Genomic DNA, 17,104 nt, shown 5'->3' with positions numbered 1-17,104 from the left:
GGAGAGATGTATTAAGCTTTCGAAAGCGTGGACAAGTTGCCCATAGCAACCAATCAGTTTCTAGTTAGCATTTATCAAGTATATTCTATAAAATAACTAGAAGGTGATTGGTTGCTATTTGCAACGTCTCAATTTCTCCCTTACTTATAGGCTTGATACATGTCTCCCCAGGTTTGTTGGCTCTAATGATCCAGATTGCTCTTATAGGTCAGTCTCTCACACCTGTTCTCTGGTATCCCTAAAAACTGTTTTTCATGCATAGGGCCCCATTTAATAACAAACCTTAATACCAGCTGCATATTTCATTAAGCAACGCAGTGATACGAACGAGTATGCCACAGGTATATAACATTACTTACCCCTCCGGCGAGGTCCTGCAACGTCCACCTCCTTGGCTGCATTCTCTGCTCAGCTGCTGGCGGCCTAACGCTGTCAGCAACAGGTTGCTGTGTCATGTGCTTGTGCGACAGTCTGAACACCTGTACACACAGCACGATGCACTAATACTGTATATCTGCCAGGGACATGTAGTCAGGGGAGGCAGAGTGTCCGCTATCATACATAAACTCTGCCATGCTACAGCATTTTGATATAAAAACTGTGTTTTTATACATGCGTGCCTCCCCAGCCATTGACTTCACCGCACATCACCGATATCTGCAGATATATTTGGCATTGGCTGTGCTGCACAGCCCACACGATATGTCTGTGGACGACGTTGTTCAGACATATCGCTGGTACACAAACGCCGACTCACAGTATATCAGCCATTCGATTGAAGGAGCTCTATATTGGCCAGTATGTACCAAGCTTAAGTCCCCACTTCTTTGATGTAAATGAGCATATTGGAGCTAGCTGCAACATAGATTCATTTGGCTAGAGCAGGTATTCTAAAGACAAGCGCTGCAACATAAGTGAAAAAAGTGGCTTCTTTGTTTAAATGTTCACACACAAGTAATCGGACTACCATTTCTACAGTTACTGTATGTTAACTTAATCTTGGAAAATATGTTATGTATTGCTGCATCCAGTTATTCCGAAATGGGGGGAAGTTTTCACAAGAGTTCCTATTTACAGGAAAATACATGGAAGGCATCTAGCCATGAAAGCCAAGTCTATAACACAGATGGTGTTGTGTATGATCTTGTACATTGTAAAGTATAAAAGCACAATTGTACAAATACATTCAGATTACCACAGATATATTTGCCATGTTGGGTTTGGTTTGTTTGTCTACTGAAATTCTAATTGCATGGTCATATCCACACTCTACTGAAGTTTTAAGGGGCATACACATGAGATGATATCTTTGAACGATAATGATATTCAACGATATATCATTCATATTGTTCCGTGTGTATGCAATGAACGACCAACGGTCTGCGCTCCTGCTGACCGATAACGATATCTTGGTCGTCCGTACATGAAGGCCAATTTGGACGATAACATCAAGAATTGCCTGTTTAGAGATGTGGCAGAATGACTTCTCTGAAAGATATCTATAATATATATCTATCAGTGTACACATCCTATATAGTTTGTCCTGCACTACAGAAAGTGCAAGGGAAGTCGTTCAGTGATATCGTTGATGCAGCACATCGTTCCATGTGTACCCAGCATTAGTTTATACTACTATGGGTTTATGCAACTTGTATATACTATTGCTACTACCACTAAAGCATAACTATAGCCAGATATAGTCTTGTCAACTATCCAAGCAGTTTGTTTTCTATGCATTATCTTGTAATTATTTTCTCCCCTAATATAGAAACAGTGCAAAGAATTGGTTACACTTTTTTCAATTATAGTTTAGGTGTTTCTTTTTTCTTTTTCATATGTTAGGAAGATCGAAATCTGGTGCATGGCAACGTATGTCTAAAGAACATTTTGCTGGTCAGAGAAGAAGACCGGAAAACAGGAAATCCTGCTTTTATTAAGCTCAGCGATCCAGGAATCAGTATTGCAGTTCTGCCAAGAGAAAGTAAAAATATATGCATGCCAGTTTCTTTATAAGTGTACTTATTTTGCTTTTGTGTGGCCATTTTGTCAAAGGAGTTAGGACTTGTACAAACAAACTGAAATTTAGTGCTCATTAAAACATTGACAAAATCTTGTATATTGATATGCATTAATACATGTGCTTATAACATTTAGAGGCAAGAGTAAAGCTTCCCTGTTGCATAATGTCCTATATACTTAACATCTATAGTACTCCATTGTATTTTATTCTCATCATCTCATCCCTCCAACTGATGCCATACCCTCCTACCTCCTCCACTTTCTTTGCCGATGTCCCACTGTCACCTCGACCATTTCTTCAACCTGTCCCTCTCCTCCGGCTCATATTTTCCCCACACACCCCCTTCCCCTGCACGGCGTTTGCCTTTCCTTATGCAACATAACTCATTGGCTCTCCACCTACTCAAACTCCTCGCCCTCGACTACAAAGCCTTTAAGCACCACCTACTTTTCTGACATCATCTCTGTCCATACTAACTCCTGCCCTCTCCGCTCCTCCTCTGACCAATGCTTCTCCACCCCGTCACTTCCTCTCACGCACGCCTCCATTTTGCTAAAGGTGCCCCCATCCATTAGAGATCACACCCTTGCCTTTTCAGACTTTCTAACAGACTCCCCAGTTTTTAATGTGCCTTTAAAGTGTATAGTTTATTAAACCGTACTAGCCCTCCTTAAATTGATACTTCTCTGGCCTTTCTTCTTTTAACTTTCCCAGTTCTCCCTCCAACTGTTCTTCCCTTCCCCTTAGTAGGCTCTTACAGGCAGGGCTCTCCTGACTCCTTTTCCTCCCTAGCACACTCCATGTCACCAGTGCTCTACCACTTGTCACCTTCCCCGCCTTCAGTGACTTTGACTGTGTCTGCTTCTATTTGCATTGGGTACAATATTCCCACCCGTGACTCACTTCAGTGAGTTGCCCTATTTTTGCCCCAGTTATTTCTCCCAGTCTGGTGTGATATATATTGTTTTTTCTTTATGTTGTGGTACCATTGTGTACTTTGATTCAGTTTGAATTCCTTATTAATGTAAAATGTTTTGTATGTTTACTTTGTGCAGTGCTGTGTACATTTTGTGGTGCCTTATAAACTGAAGGTAATAATGTGTACTAATAATATACATCACTGCTCCTGTTTCCCATTAAGTCCTTCTGGAAAGAATTCCCTGGGTAGCTCCTGAATGCATTGACAATCCGAAAAATCTCAACCCAATGGTAGACAAGTGGAGTTTTGGTACCACCTTGTGGGAAATATGCAGCGGTGGTGACAAGCCTCTGAATGCGCTGGATTCACAAAGAGTGAGTTTAATCTACAGTATATGGTGATCAGAAACAGTTCCTGATCACGGATACTTAATTTCGGTGCAGTAGCTCAGTAGAATCTAAATGTGTTTATAGTAAAATATTTCTCATATCTACTTAAAATGTGTCATAATGAAGTATGTTTATGAATTCACTTATTTTTGGCTTGGGAGATGGGATTTTTTTTGCAGCCATAGGCGCTTAGTCAGATGTGGGAGCAAAGTAAGAAAAATTAAAATAAAGAGCCACTTTGCACCTAGACAAACCATGCTACAATGTAAGCTTGTACAAATACATTTATTCTTCATTTCTATTTAGCCCTCAAATATGGGGCGGCTTTATTTTTACCCTGGCATTTAAAGTACAGCTAGGACACGCCCTTCCCAACTCTAATGCAGGGTACCCGCTAGACGATATATCATTTGTACAGCAGATGAATGATGTATTGACCCGACCATTGCAATACATTGCGCAGATATGTCATCCACATCTTGTTGTGTGTACGGACAAATAAATGCCCGCACAATATGTTGGCCACATTAACCTTTGAAAATGTCATCAAAACTGGGCAGGCAAATTGAAATGGGTTCTTCTGAACATACATATTGTGCCGTCAATTGGTAAGCGTGTATGAACAATATAGTTTGTGTGCATCATTTCCTACATCATTAAAATGGTTGGTCGCTCCTCACATAAATCTCAGAACATTTTAAATCTATTCCACCGGCAGTACAACATAATTTTGCCAAGGTAAAAATTTGCTTTGGTACCAGTTCTGAATCAGCCCCATTGTGTCTTGCTGTGTTTGAGAAATGTTGTTTGCAAGGGATACAGTTCAATTACCGTTGTCCGGAATGCCGGTTGACGTAATCCCAATGCTGGAAGCCCAACCTTGTACTAAAGATAGGCGTCTAAATCCCGACGCCTGTCTTTAGACATACGCTGAAATTCCAACGGTCGGTATCCCGAACGAAGGTAAGTGGGGAATCGTAGCATGTAGCTGTGGGGGGGGGGGGTCAGGGCTAGGCTAGGGGGAGGGGGCGTTAGGGTTAGGCACTCCCCCCTAGAGGGTTAGGTTTAGGGGGCAGGGAGGGGGGTTAGGTTTAGGCATCCCTGGGGGGGTCTTAGGGTTAGGCACCACCCCTGGAGTTTTAGCGTTAGGCACCACTAAGGGAGGGTTAGCATTGGGGGGGAGAGAGAATAGTTTGGGAACTTACTTGCCCCAGTCAGAATCTTCATGCTTCGGCCTTCCGGCGTCGGTATTTCATCTGCCGGGAATAGATCTGGCGGCATTACATACCGATTCCATTTGCAATAAATGTCTGATATTATTTTTTTCCCATTTATCTATTAAACATCCTAAACTCAGTCAAAATGAATAATTATACACTTTCAACATTATATGCAAACATCCTCAAGTTACACCTGGCGACCTCCTCACATTATGGCATAAATGGGAACATTATGTTGCACAGGTTACATATGAGGATTAGGATTTTAATTACATTATAAACATATAAAAATGTGACCAGTTAAGTGGTTAATAAATTCAGAACACAATACAGAATAATGAATACAACAGAATAAATGTAAGACCAATTAGATGCTTACATTATTTGTTAGATTCTAGCAAATGCATTGATATGTTCTGTATAGAATGTATTTATCACCCATCAGCTTGAATACAATGGAAAGAAGAAATAACTAATTGTCCTAAATGCAGGGATGAAATTTGCCACTTACTGGGACAATGCCCTGGGGTTCAACATTTTTAGCTAGCTGTAGGGGATTAGAATGGCAGAACTGAGGTGGGGATTCTTCCCATTACACCTAAGATTTGTATAGTTTTCTTTTCACTTGAAACATGTAGGAGTAATTCTGTATCCCAATACATAACTATAATCATGGCTTTGGTCAAAAAAGCTTTGTCCGCAGAATTTCAATGAAAAAATATAATTCAATTTGGTTATGGTGGACTTGATCAAGGCACGCTTTACATTGGTTTATAGTAGCGACTAAATAAATATATGCCTAGATGCCCTGTCCAAGTCCTTACCTAATTACTAGTCTATAGCACTGGTGTTTGTTTCAAATCTAGCATTAAGCAATATTTTTTTTCCTAGGTATAACGAGTGAGGTGATTCATAGTAATAACAGAACCAGTGTTAGTTAATATTTTTCTGACACAATCAGATTATAAAGTTGAGAGCATAGGTTTTCCTTCCCCATTAATTTAAGGAGCTCTGCACTGTTTAACATGTAAAGAGAAATGGTGAAATTACAGTACAGAGCTTCCCTTCCCCTCACACACTATTAGCTAGGCTGCCATTGTCATATTCCTCTCCGTCGTCTCCAGCATTTCTCATCTGCTCAGTTACTGCCAACAGTATGAATGACAGGAAATGAGCACAGTCAGTAAAGTAGGGGGAAGGGAAGCTGCACTGTGATTTGAGAAACAGACATACTTATTGCTAAAACGCACAGTTCTACAAAGCATAGACCCCCGAGTGATCTATTAATATATATTTATCAATATTATCCTTTATTTATAAAGCACCACAGCAGATTGAGTGGATCCCGATGCAAATAAATAACATTCAGTGACCTGAAAAAAAAAGTAAAGATGGTCCTGTCAATAGGAGCTTGCAATCTAATGCCGGGTACACACTGTAGCAATGTCGGCACAATATGTAGTTTCTCGCCTAATCGGAACGACATATCGGCCGCATCGCTCATTGTGTACGGCCAATATGCGCGCTACTGCAGACACTTGTTACATCGGTCGCCCGTGCTGCAGGTGCTGATGATATCGCAAGTGGCCCCATTGCAGGTAATTATAGACTGAACAAGCTATCGTTCCGTCCATTACCTCGTTCTGTGTGTACCCATGATCCGATATGTCGGCTAGGTACACATCGCACAGCGTGTACCCAGCTTAAGAGGTGTGGGGAACAGTTTGTACATAAGGAAGCAGAATAGTAATTGTAGTGGTTTTGTGGCTACTGTAAAGCAGAAGCGTGATCAGCCACCAATATTAATGCAGTCATTGGCAACAGGTATTTTATGCAGGTACCAGTGGTGTGGTGGAAATGAAGGAAGGAGAGAAAATGGAAACAAAAAAAAATTATTTCTATCTTCCAGGTGTTCTTAATTACAAACTCTGTCCTCAGGACCCCAAACAGTGTATGTTTTCCAGGTCTCCTCACAGAATCACAAGTGAAATAATTAGCTCCCCTTGTGGATTTTTTAAAATGTCAGTGAGTAATGAGTACACCTGTGCACCTGCTGGGTGACCTGGAAAATGTGACCTGTGTGGGGTCCTGAAAACCGAGTTTGACCACTGACATAGACAATGGCATGGCTGTGTGGCTTTTATGTCATACATTACAGTATGTACAGCAAAAATCACACACAGACCTAGATCTGAATGAAATAATGTTTCCCTCTCAGTGTCTGCATTGCAGTGGACCTGCTTGTAAGAATTTGAAATTAAAATGGATTTGTGTGGAACTTTACATACGAAGTGGAAATTTCCTGTTAATAAATAAATGGTTATTTTATTTTTCTGCCATTTTTTTTTAGAAGTTGCAATTTTATGAAGATAGACATCAACTTCCAACGCCAAAATGGATTGAGCTTGCAAACCTGATAAATAGTTGCATGGACTATGAGCCAGATTTCCGACCTTCATTTCGAGCAGTTATAAGGGAGCTTAACAGCTTGTTCACTCCAGGTAGGAATCCAGAAGCAGTGGTGCAAGAAACTTGTTTAGCAAATGCAATAGAACAGAGGTTCCGAAATGCTGTCCTTAGCGCACCCCAATACTTCTGGTTTTAGAGAGATCCTTAGTTGAGCACAGTTGGTTAAATCAAATTGACTGAGGTACTAATTAATCACCAGTGGTCAAGCATGGAAATCTCTAAAACCTGAACTGTTGAGCTGCCTTAAGGTCAGAGTTTGGGAGCTTCTGCAATAGTGTTTACTCAGTTACTGTCTTTGTTTCCAGCAGTTGTTTCACATTTTGTGAAGTGATTTGGGTAATGTTCACTACTTTGTCGTTTTATTTTTTTCCAGACTATGAGCTATTGGCAGAAAGTGATTTACTTCCAAATATGAGAATTGGAACATTTGGCTTTTCTGGAGGCTTTGAAGACCGTGATCCAACTAATTTTGAGGAGAGACATCTTAAATTCTTGCAGCAACTTGGCAAGGTAATTTATATATATATATTTAGATTTTGTAGCTCAGTAGCACACACTTTTGTCCTCCTCCTTGTGAAAGTTAAGATGTGGTTATGGCTAAAATGGAGATTACAGTAGGCGTACTTAAAGTACTTTCTACTCCTAGCTAAGGCCTGGTTATGGTTGTGGCAGTTAAATACAGTATTGGTCCTCATTGATGTTTCATTTGTAGGCAATTGTCATTGTTCTAGTTAGTTACAGTCAAGTAGTTTAAATAGAACTTTACAAATCATTTATCATATTTCCACTGTACTACATGTGACATACCACTCTATTCCAGTGGTTCCCAAACCTTTTTGGGCCACAGCACCCTTAGTGAAAACAAATTTTGCACAAAGGATCAGAGACTAACAGATGATGGGACAGATATGGGTAAAGAATGGAGGGTGGTGTGGAGAGGAGATCATAATGCCTACATAGCCTAATGCCACAGTCCCCTACATAACCTCATGCCACAGTGCCCCCATATATTATCATTATTACTAGTTATTTATATAGCACACACATATTCCGCAGCGCTTTACAGAGAATATTTGGCCATTCACATCAGTCCCTACCCCAGTGGAGCTTACAATCTATATTCCCTATCACATGTGCACACAAATACACACTAGGGTTAATTTGTGTTGGGAGCCAATTAACCTACCAGTATATTTTTGGAGTGTGGGAGGAAACCGAAGTACCCGGAGGAAACCCACGCAAGCACAGGGAGAATATGCAAACTCCGCACAGGTAGGGCCTTAGTGGGAATCGAACCCATGACCTCAGTATATAGAACATCATGCCACAGTGTCCCCATATAGAACATCATGCCACAGTGCCCCCATATTAAACATCATGCCACAGATCCCCCATATTTAACATCATGCCACAGTGCCCCCATATTTAACATCATGCCACAGTGCCCCCATATTTAATATCATGCCACAGTGCCCCCATATAGATCATGCCACAGTGCCCCCATATAGAAGATCATGCCACAGTGCCCCCATATGTAACATCATGCCATAGTGCTCTCATATAACAACATGCCACAGTGCCCCCATATATAACATCATGCCACAGTGTCCCCATATATAACATCATGCCACTGTCCTAGAATTGGCTCCTCAAGTCCTCTCTGCAGTTAACTATCTGCAAGTGGCACGCTGGGAACAAGGGAAGTCTACAAACTATTTGTCACTATACACAGGGCCAGATTAACAATGGGGCGGATGGAGCTTCAGCTCCAGGCCCCTCATTAAAATAGGCCCACAGCATCTTCTGTTCTGCTGTAGACAGGATTTTTTTTTCCTGCTACAGCAGCCTGCTAGCGGGCATCCAAGACTCCTTCCCCTCAACCGAGATCCGCAATTCCCCCTCCCACCCCGGGATCAAATAGTGGCACAAATTGATTACATAGCGGCGCAGAGAAAGGCTTCACTAGCCTTCCCTGCACCGCATACACAGAGTCCCGCGCCTTGTGACGTCACGACGTGCGACGTCACTTAAGTTCCACCCTGTCTACGGTCCGCGGCGGTGCCCAGAAAGAAGCAGTCCGGCCACGTACTATCGTTCATCTGTGAGGGCTGTTCGACGGCTAGGGACTGTAGCTCTGAGGTGTCATGCTGGCTGCTGGTGATCGGGGGACACAGAACAGAAGCCTTTTGCTGGCTGCTGCAGTGCTGCTGATAATCCGTTTGCAGGTACTGACAAGATATATGTGTGTGTGTATATATAATATATATATATATATATATAGTTAAATACATTTATATATATAAAAGTGCGTGTATATATTGTATATGTAGTATATATATGTACTGACAAGATATATACATATATATACACACACATATATGTATGTGTATATATTGTATATGTAGTACACATATATACTGAGCAGTATTTGTAGTATATATATATATATAGATGTGTGTGTATTTATATATATATATATATATATATACATATATACTGTGTATATATATATATATATATATAAAAATATATATATTATGTGTGTATAGAATATATATATATATATATATATATATATATATATATTGGATAATTGCGCAATGAGGGCCTGATTCAGACCCGGTCGAGAGTGCTGTGCGCTCGCAACTGGGTCAATGGTGGGCCAGTGCGCATGCGCACGACGGAGCCGGCTCCATCCTGCGCATGCGCGAGACCCGGATAGCGACGGGCACTCCGTCGCTCCGGGTCTCGCAACAAAGGGGGCGAGCTGTCGATGTTGAGTGACAGCTCGCCCCCTTTGGTGGGCGGGCTGGGGGAGTGGCTGCCCAAACGGAGGCGTTCCCATGTGAACGCCTCCGTTTGGGGCAGCCCCACTGACATCACGAGTGATGTCAGTGGGAGAGATTTTGGCTCTGTTAGAGCCGAAATCTCTCTGGGGCTTGCGGCAACGAGACCCTACCACAAGGGTCTCATTGCAAGCCTGATGGTCGCGATGGTCTTGACCATCGCGACCATCTTCCTGGCCGCTCGCTATAGCTGCGGGTGGTCACCCACAGCTATGTGAGCGGCCAGGAGGCCGTTCTAAAAAACCAGAAGGCCGGCCCTGATTCAGAGCGAGCGCTCGGTCAGAGCGTCCGGCTCTGAATCAGGGCCTGAGTCCACTTGTGCTTAGTCTATGACCTCTGCTCCTTAAAAGGGTCGCTTCTCTTAAAAGCTTCACCCAGCCCGGTATTGTGTATTCTAGGAACAGGAAAGCAGAACACAATTGTAAAGTGTATAAACACTTTATAGTATAAAAGCAATCAGTTATACTCTGTTCAGTTAACCGGCAGGGACTCCGGAACACAGAGTGTTACAGGAGTCCTTTCGGGAAACGGTGCAAATGGGTCCTTGGAGATCAGCGAGTGCACCAAGCTTGTTCCATGCTGCTTATTTTAAACTTTGAATGTATGTAACTGATTGCTTTTATATTATAAAGTTTTTATATATTACCAATGGTACAAGCAACAGGCGGGTGAGACAGGCACTCTGGACACATAAAAATGATTTAAACAGCAGCCTCTTAAGTTGCACTTTTCAGAGAACTTTTACTTTTTTTTCGTCAGGCCTGATTTTATGAATATCTTTTATGCGTCGAGAGTGCTGCTCTCACCCTTCTGTTGCATATATATATATATATATATATATGTTCCAAAGGGGAAAGGAGGAGATATCTCAATCTGCTCACTTCTGCTGCAGCCGTCCTGTCCTGCTATTGGGATGCCGTGCTAAAGAGAGATCTTGCAACCCCTCTCTGGTGCAGGACGTCCCAAAATGCTTTGCAAAGTTTGCCAAAAGAGGAAAGCAGGAGATATTGAAGAGATCTCCTGTTTTCCATCCACCTGCTCACTCAGCATCCATCCCCATAGATTTACATGGGGACGGTATTTACCAAGATCATGAAAGATTTATAGATCTGGTCTGCATGAGCTAACACCATCTTTACCTGTTATAGGACTGTCCTGCCGAAAAGGGATTTTGCAATCCCTCTCTGGTGGGCTACAGGACGTCCCGAAGTGCTTTGCATCCACAATCACCTCACTTCTATCTACAGCACATTTGCAACTGCTGCGCATGTGCGGCTTTCCAATAGTCACAAGGAGGTATGTAGATAGAAGTAAAGTGATTGTGGATACGTTTACTTTAATACTTTCTCATCGTCAGGACGGGCTCTTATCAGAGCCCTTGTCCTAGGGATTAAAATGGATACATCCGAGCGGACCAAGAATCTCTCTTGCCACAATTTTGAGTCTTATGCTGCATACACACGTAAAGATTTTCTGTCCAACCATCCAACTAGTTGATTGTTTGGAATGAAAATCTGGTGAGGTATGAAAGCAAATGACAATCAGCAATTTGCTCCCAAGTTCCCGGAAAATGGACAAAAACTGTTGTTTGAACAAATTGTTTTGATCAAACATTTAACAAACTTGTCTGACGACCATTGTTTTCTGGCATTTCAGCAAATTGCTGATCATCATTTACTCCCATACGTTACCAGATTTTTATTCCAACCAATCAACTAGTTGGATGGTTGGACAGAAAATCTTTACGTGTGTACCCAGCTTTAATTTTCAGGGGTAGACCACATAATTGAATAGATATATCCCTATAGCTATTAGTAAGGTAAGGTCTCTCTTTTTGCATATAGAGGGATTTCCCATTCATGACATCACTAGGTGACCCTCATAATAGAGGGGTTTCATATTTACATCATCATTAAGTGCCATTTTTCTTTTTTGTCATATAACAGTCACATTAACACACATTTATTTGTAGACTATCACATTAAGCGAAGAGCGGAGGGAGATTGAGGGTTTTTGAAGGTAGACGCTAGTCACTCCCTCTCCAAATATCACACCCTCTGTGAAGACCACACCCCCACATCATTAGTCACACACTCGCGGCACTAGTCACACACCCCTGCGGCCGCACACAAAAGGCCCTTCAGAAATTTCAGCTCCAGGCCCATGTAGACCTTAATCTGGCACTGACTATACAAGTCTATTTGATATAGCGTATTGAATAAACTAGTATCGTGATAAGTAGTTTGTAGACTGTTCCTTTCAGTATTAAATATACTGTATAATGTATTGAAAACATTGTTGATCCACCACCCAACATCCAGCGATTGATGAGTTGAACATCCCTGGCCTATAAACTTTCTGGCACAAATACTTTAATTTGGGATCGGACGTCACACCCATTGCACCCCTATATCTGTTCTGAGTTGACATTGGAAACTCTGCTCTGTTCTGTTAGGATCTAAAATCTGCCTATCATTTATATCACAGGAAATGATATACCTGTATATGTCTTGTTTTGTGGGCACACTGAGAAGTGCTTTAATATTTAATATGTAAAAGTGACAGCAGCACTATGGGAGCTATAATTTTGTTTTTATGATTCAAGTAGTGTTAAAGTGTATCTCATATGATGAAGTGAGATGGGTGCTGAGTGACTGCAATTGAACCGGGATGAGTGCTAAATTCTTCTTACTATGCTAATACTTATTCTGATTTGTTGATGAATGAATTGGGAGAGCTTTAATTTCTTGCAATTAACTGAGCTAATGTGTGGTTTAATATATTGAGAGCTCTGTTTTGTGGTTTTTAATTAACTGGCCTATTTGCAGCTTTGTTGGAAGGCGCACAGTAAGGTTAGGGATGTGGATGTTTGCTTTGTGTTTCATTAGCGTGATTCATAAATGTTACAAATTGTGTAGTAGTACAGGTCGAGTCTCCCATATCCAAAATGCTTGGGACATGGGGTATTTTGGATAACTGAATATTCTGTATTTTGGAATATTTGCATATCTTAATGAAATATCTTGGGAATGGGACCCAAATATACACACAGAATGCATTTATGTGTTATGTACACCTTATACACACAGCCTGCAGGTAATTTTATACAATATTTTGAATAATTTTGTGGCTCAAGCAAAGTTTGTGTACAGAAATGAAATTAATGTACAGTCAGGTGCACAAATATTGGGACATTGACAGAATTTTCATAATTTGGCCTCTATTCACCACCACAATGGCTTTGAAATGAAACAAACAAGATGTGCTTTAACTGCAGACTTTCAGATTTTATTTGAGGGTAATTACATCCAAATCAGGTGAACGGTGTAGGAATTACAACGGTTTCTATAAGTGCCTCCCATTTTTTAAGGGGCCAAAAGTAATGGGACAAACTAAACAATCCTAAATCTAACTTTCACTTTTTAATACTTTGTTGCAAATCCTTTGCAGGCAATTGCAGCCTGAAGTCTGGAACGCATAGACATAACCAGATGCTGATTTTCATCCCTGGTGATGCTCTGCCAGGTCTCTACTGCAAATGTCTTCAGTTCCTGCTTGTTCTTTGGGCATTTTCCCTTCAGTTTTGTCTTCATCAAGTGAAATGCATGCTCAATCGGATTCAGGTCAGGGGATTGACTTGGCCATTGCATAACATTCCACTTTTTAGCCTTAAAAAACTCTCTGGTTGCTTTTGCAGTATGCTTCGGGTCATTGTCCATCTGAACTGTGAAGCGCCGTCCAATGAGTTCTGAAGCATTTGACTGAATATGAGCATATAATATTGCCCGAAACACTTCAGAATTCATTCTGCTGCTTTTGTCAGCAGTCACATCATCAATAAATACAAGGGAACCAGTTCGATTGGCAGCCATACATGCCCACGCCATGACACTACCACCACCATGCTTCACTGATGAGTTGGTATGTTTTGGATCATGAGCAGTTCCTTTCCTTCTCCATACACTTCTCTTCCCATCACTCTGGTACAAGTTGATCTTTGTCTCATCCGTCCATAGGATGTTGTTCCAGAACTGTAATGGCTTTTTTAGATGTTGTTTGGCAAACTCTAATTCAGTCTTCCTGTTTTTGTGGATCACCAATGGTTTACATCTTGTGGTGAACCCTCTATATTCACTTTTGTGAAGTCTTCTCTTGATTGTTGACTTTGACCCATATACACCTACCTCCTGGAGAGTGTTCTTGATTTGTCCAACTGTTGTGAAGGGGTTTTTCTTCACCAGGGAAATAATTCTTCTGTCATCCACCACAGTTGTTTTCCGTGGTCTTCCGAGTCTTTTGGTGTTGCTGAGCTCTCCGGTGCGTTCTTTCTTTTTAAGAATGTTCCAAACAGTTGATTTGGCCACACCTAATGTTTTTGCTATCTCTCTGATGGGTTTGTTTTGATTTTTCAGCCTAATGATGGCTTGCTTCACTGATAGTGACAACTCTTTGGATCTCATATTGAGAGTCGACAGCAACTGATTCCAAATGCAAATGTCACACCTAGAATCAACTCCAGACCTTTTACCTGCTTAATTGATAATGAAATAATGAGGGAATAGCCCACACCTGTCCATGAAATCGCTTTTGAGTTGATAGTCCCATTACTTTTGGCTAATGAACAGAGTGGTCCGCGCTCCAAGTCTTAGAGGGTATGTTTATAGGGATGTGTGGGGGAGGGGGAATGGGGAGCAGGATGGGGGGAAAAAAAGGGGGGGGGTTCCGGGTGGGCTGGGGCGGAAAGTGGGGCTATGGTGGTGCTGCACGTGGAGCAGGAGTACCAGATCCTGTTTGTTACAAGCTGGACGAGGGGGGGGGTTTTCACGTGCGCTCCTATGTGTGAATGTGTGCTGGGAGGGGAAAAGGATTACTTTTGGCCCCTTAAAAAGTGGGAGGCACATATAGAAACCGTTGTAATTCCTACACCGTTCACCTGATTTGGATGTAATTACCCTCAAATAAAATCTGAAAGTCTGAAATTAAAGCACATCTTGTTTGTTTCATTTCAAAGCCATTGTGGTGGTGAATAGAGGCTTAAATATGAAAATTCTGTCAATGTCCCAATATTTATGCACCTGACTGTATGTTTCATATATACCTTATACACACAGCCTGAAGGTAATTTTATACTTTATTTGTAATAATGTGTGCCTTAGACAAAGTTTGTGCACATTGAATCATCAAAAATCAAATGTTTCATTATCTCAGTCATGCCAAAATAATTCATTATTTCGGAATATTCCGTATTTCGGAGTATCTGGATATGGGAGACTCAACCTGTATATGTAAGTGGTGTCTTATGCTACAGTTCAAATGTTTATGGAGTTAGGAACTAAAATACATTTTCTGTGTAGTTGTTCCTCATAACACCCATACTGGCTGTTTTTTTTATATGGTGTTCCTTTCTCAGTGTTTCAAAATGTTTGTCTTGTGCGCTCTTGAAGGTTAGTGCAAATGTTATTGGATTCCTATACCAGGATCAACAGAACAATATGCAGAATTTCAGTGAATATTATGTGAAAGGCTACTTCCTAATTTTAGGGTAACTTTGGAAGTGTTGAACTGTGCCGGTATGACCCCCTGCAAGATAACACTGGTGAAGTCGTAGCTGTGAAGAAACTCCAGCATAGCACTGAAGAGTATTTGAGGGATTTTGAACGGGAAATTGAGATCTTGAAATCCCTCCAGCATGAGAACATTGTCAAATACAAGGGAGTGTGCTACAGCGCAGGTGAGTCAATTCAGAAACATCTCGGTTTGTGGAAAAATCCAGCAAGGGACTCACAAAATAAGCAGGGCCCCCCCTCCTTTGGAGTTTGTCAGAGGTGGAGCGTTGCTCTGGATAATGTGCGTAAACCAGATTAAAAAAAATATCAACGTTTGGGCTGTGAGGGTGGGTGTTAACGTGTCAATTTATAATATACAGTAGAAGTGATGGTGATAGAGCAGGGTGAAGGTGGGAGAGCAGGGTGAATTTGGGAAAGCAGGGTGGGGTGGGAGAGCAGGTGTGGGAGCAGGGTGAGGGTGGGAGACCAGGAGGCTCTGTACCTGGTCTGTCTATACCACAGGAATAGCTGGATAGGAAGTGGGATTCCCCGACAGTCCCCCCTGATGGCGGCCTTGCAACCCAGACTCTGAAATCATCAAGGAATCACAAAGAAGGCAGGTGGGTATTGTCATACTCATCTGTACTAATCCATTACAGTTGGTGCCACCTCTTTGCACAATAGGGAAATATACAGTAACATAATGCCATTTTTGGTCTTTCAATTCTATTATATGTCAGCATTGTCTGAGTGTTTCTGAATTTGTGATACAAAACCACTAGTAAAGTTTGGGTGAGGCGTGCTAGAAGGAACTAAAAGCTCTGCTCTGTAATTAAAATGCAGTAATATTCTTCTTAAAACAGACAATGTTCAAATGATCTTTACTTTGATTAATGGAAAAAAAATCATTAATGACTTACGATTAAGTTAGGGAATTTTAGGAGGATCTGAGGTGTGGCTATTAAATAACAAGGCTGATGCTATAATTTGTTTCATTATATTAAGTACATTTTAACGCCGTACCCCTTCTAAGTACTCCTCTTATTCATCCACACATTGCTGCATTCTTATTTTCCATTGGTCAAAGCCATGCTGTAGCTCGTTATCTGTCAGCTGTTGACTTGTTCTTTATCACAGTAACTGAAGCAAAACGGGTTACTTTGAGTACAGATTTGACTTTAGGGAAAAGAAAGAAGTCACACGGTGCTAGGTCTGGTGAGTATGGAGGGTGTTCTACCACTGCAATCTGTTCCTCGACCAAAAACTGCTTCACAGAGAGCTGTCTGGACTGATGCGTTGTCCTGATGGAGGATGAAACAATTTTTTCACAACTCTAGCCTCTCTCTTCTGATTCTTTCCTGCACAGTTGATAGAACATTTTTGTAGTAATATTGATTCATCATTCAGAGTCGACAGTCAATTCAAACAATTATCATTTTTTTTTTCCACATTTTCATTTGTTTTTGATATGCACGGTCTTCCTGGATGTTAAAAAGCTTTGATATCTTCATGATTGTCCCTAAATCTTTTGTGCCACTCAAATACGTGCACATGACACAAAATCACCCACGGTTTGCATGTGGAAAAATTCAGTGAGAGTTTTGTTCAAGTTATCTAGAAATTTTAAGTTAACATGTTGCTCTACTTTTGAACTAAGCATTTTTGCAACAAACCGGAAGAATACAATATCTTTGA

At 41.2% G+C, this 17,104-nt stretch overlaps 1 protein-coding gene across 1 annotated transcript in view; it reads left to right on the top strand.

Moving 5' to 3' along the window:
• JAK2 (Janus kinase 2) overlaps positions 1–17,104 on the top strand; it is a 251,653-nt gene that overhangs the window by 196,698 nt on the left and 37,851 nt on the right. The window contains exons 15-19 of the mRNA XM_088476585.1: positions 1,843–1,981; positions 3,162–3,313; positions 6,899–7,049; positions 7,391–7,527; positions 15,405–15,594. Coding sequence (XP_088332711.1) covers positions 1,843–1,981; positions 3,162–3,313; positions 6,899–7,049; positions 7,391–7,527; positions 15,405–15,594 — 769 coding nt within the window. The remainder of the gene's footprint in view (positions 1–1,842; positions 1,982–3,161; positions 3,314–6,898; positions 7,050–7,390; positions 7,528–15,404; positions 15,595–17,104) is intronic.

The sequence above is a fragment of the Taudactylus pleione genome, unplaced genomic scaffold (assembly GCF_031769625.1).
Source record: "Taudactylus pleione unplaced genomic scaffold, aTauple2 ptg000190l, whole genome shotgun sequence".
Classification (NCBI taxonomy): domain Eukaryota; kingdom Metazoa; phylum Chordata; class Amphibia; order Anura; family Myobatrachidae; genus Taudactylus; species Taudactylus pleione.
Note: the sequence above shows the minus strand (reverse complement) of the source record. Positions and strands in the feature narration are given on the sequence as shown.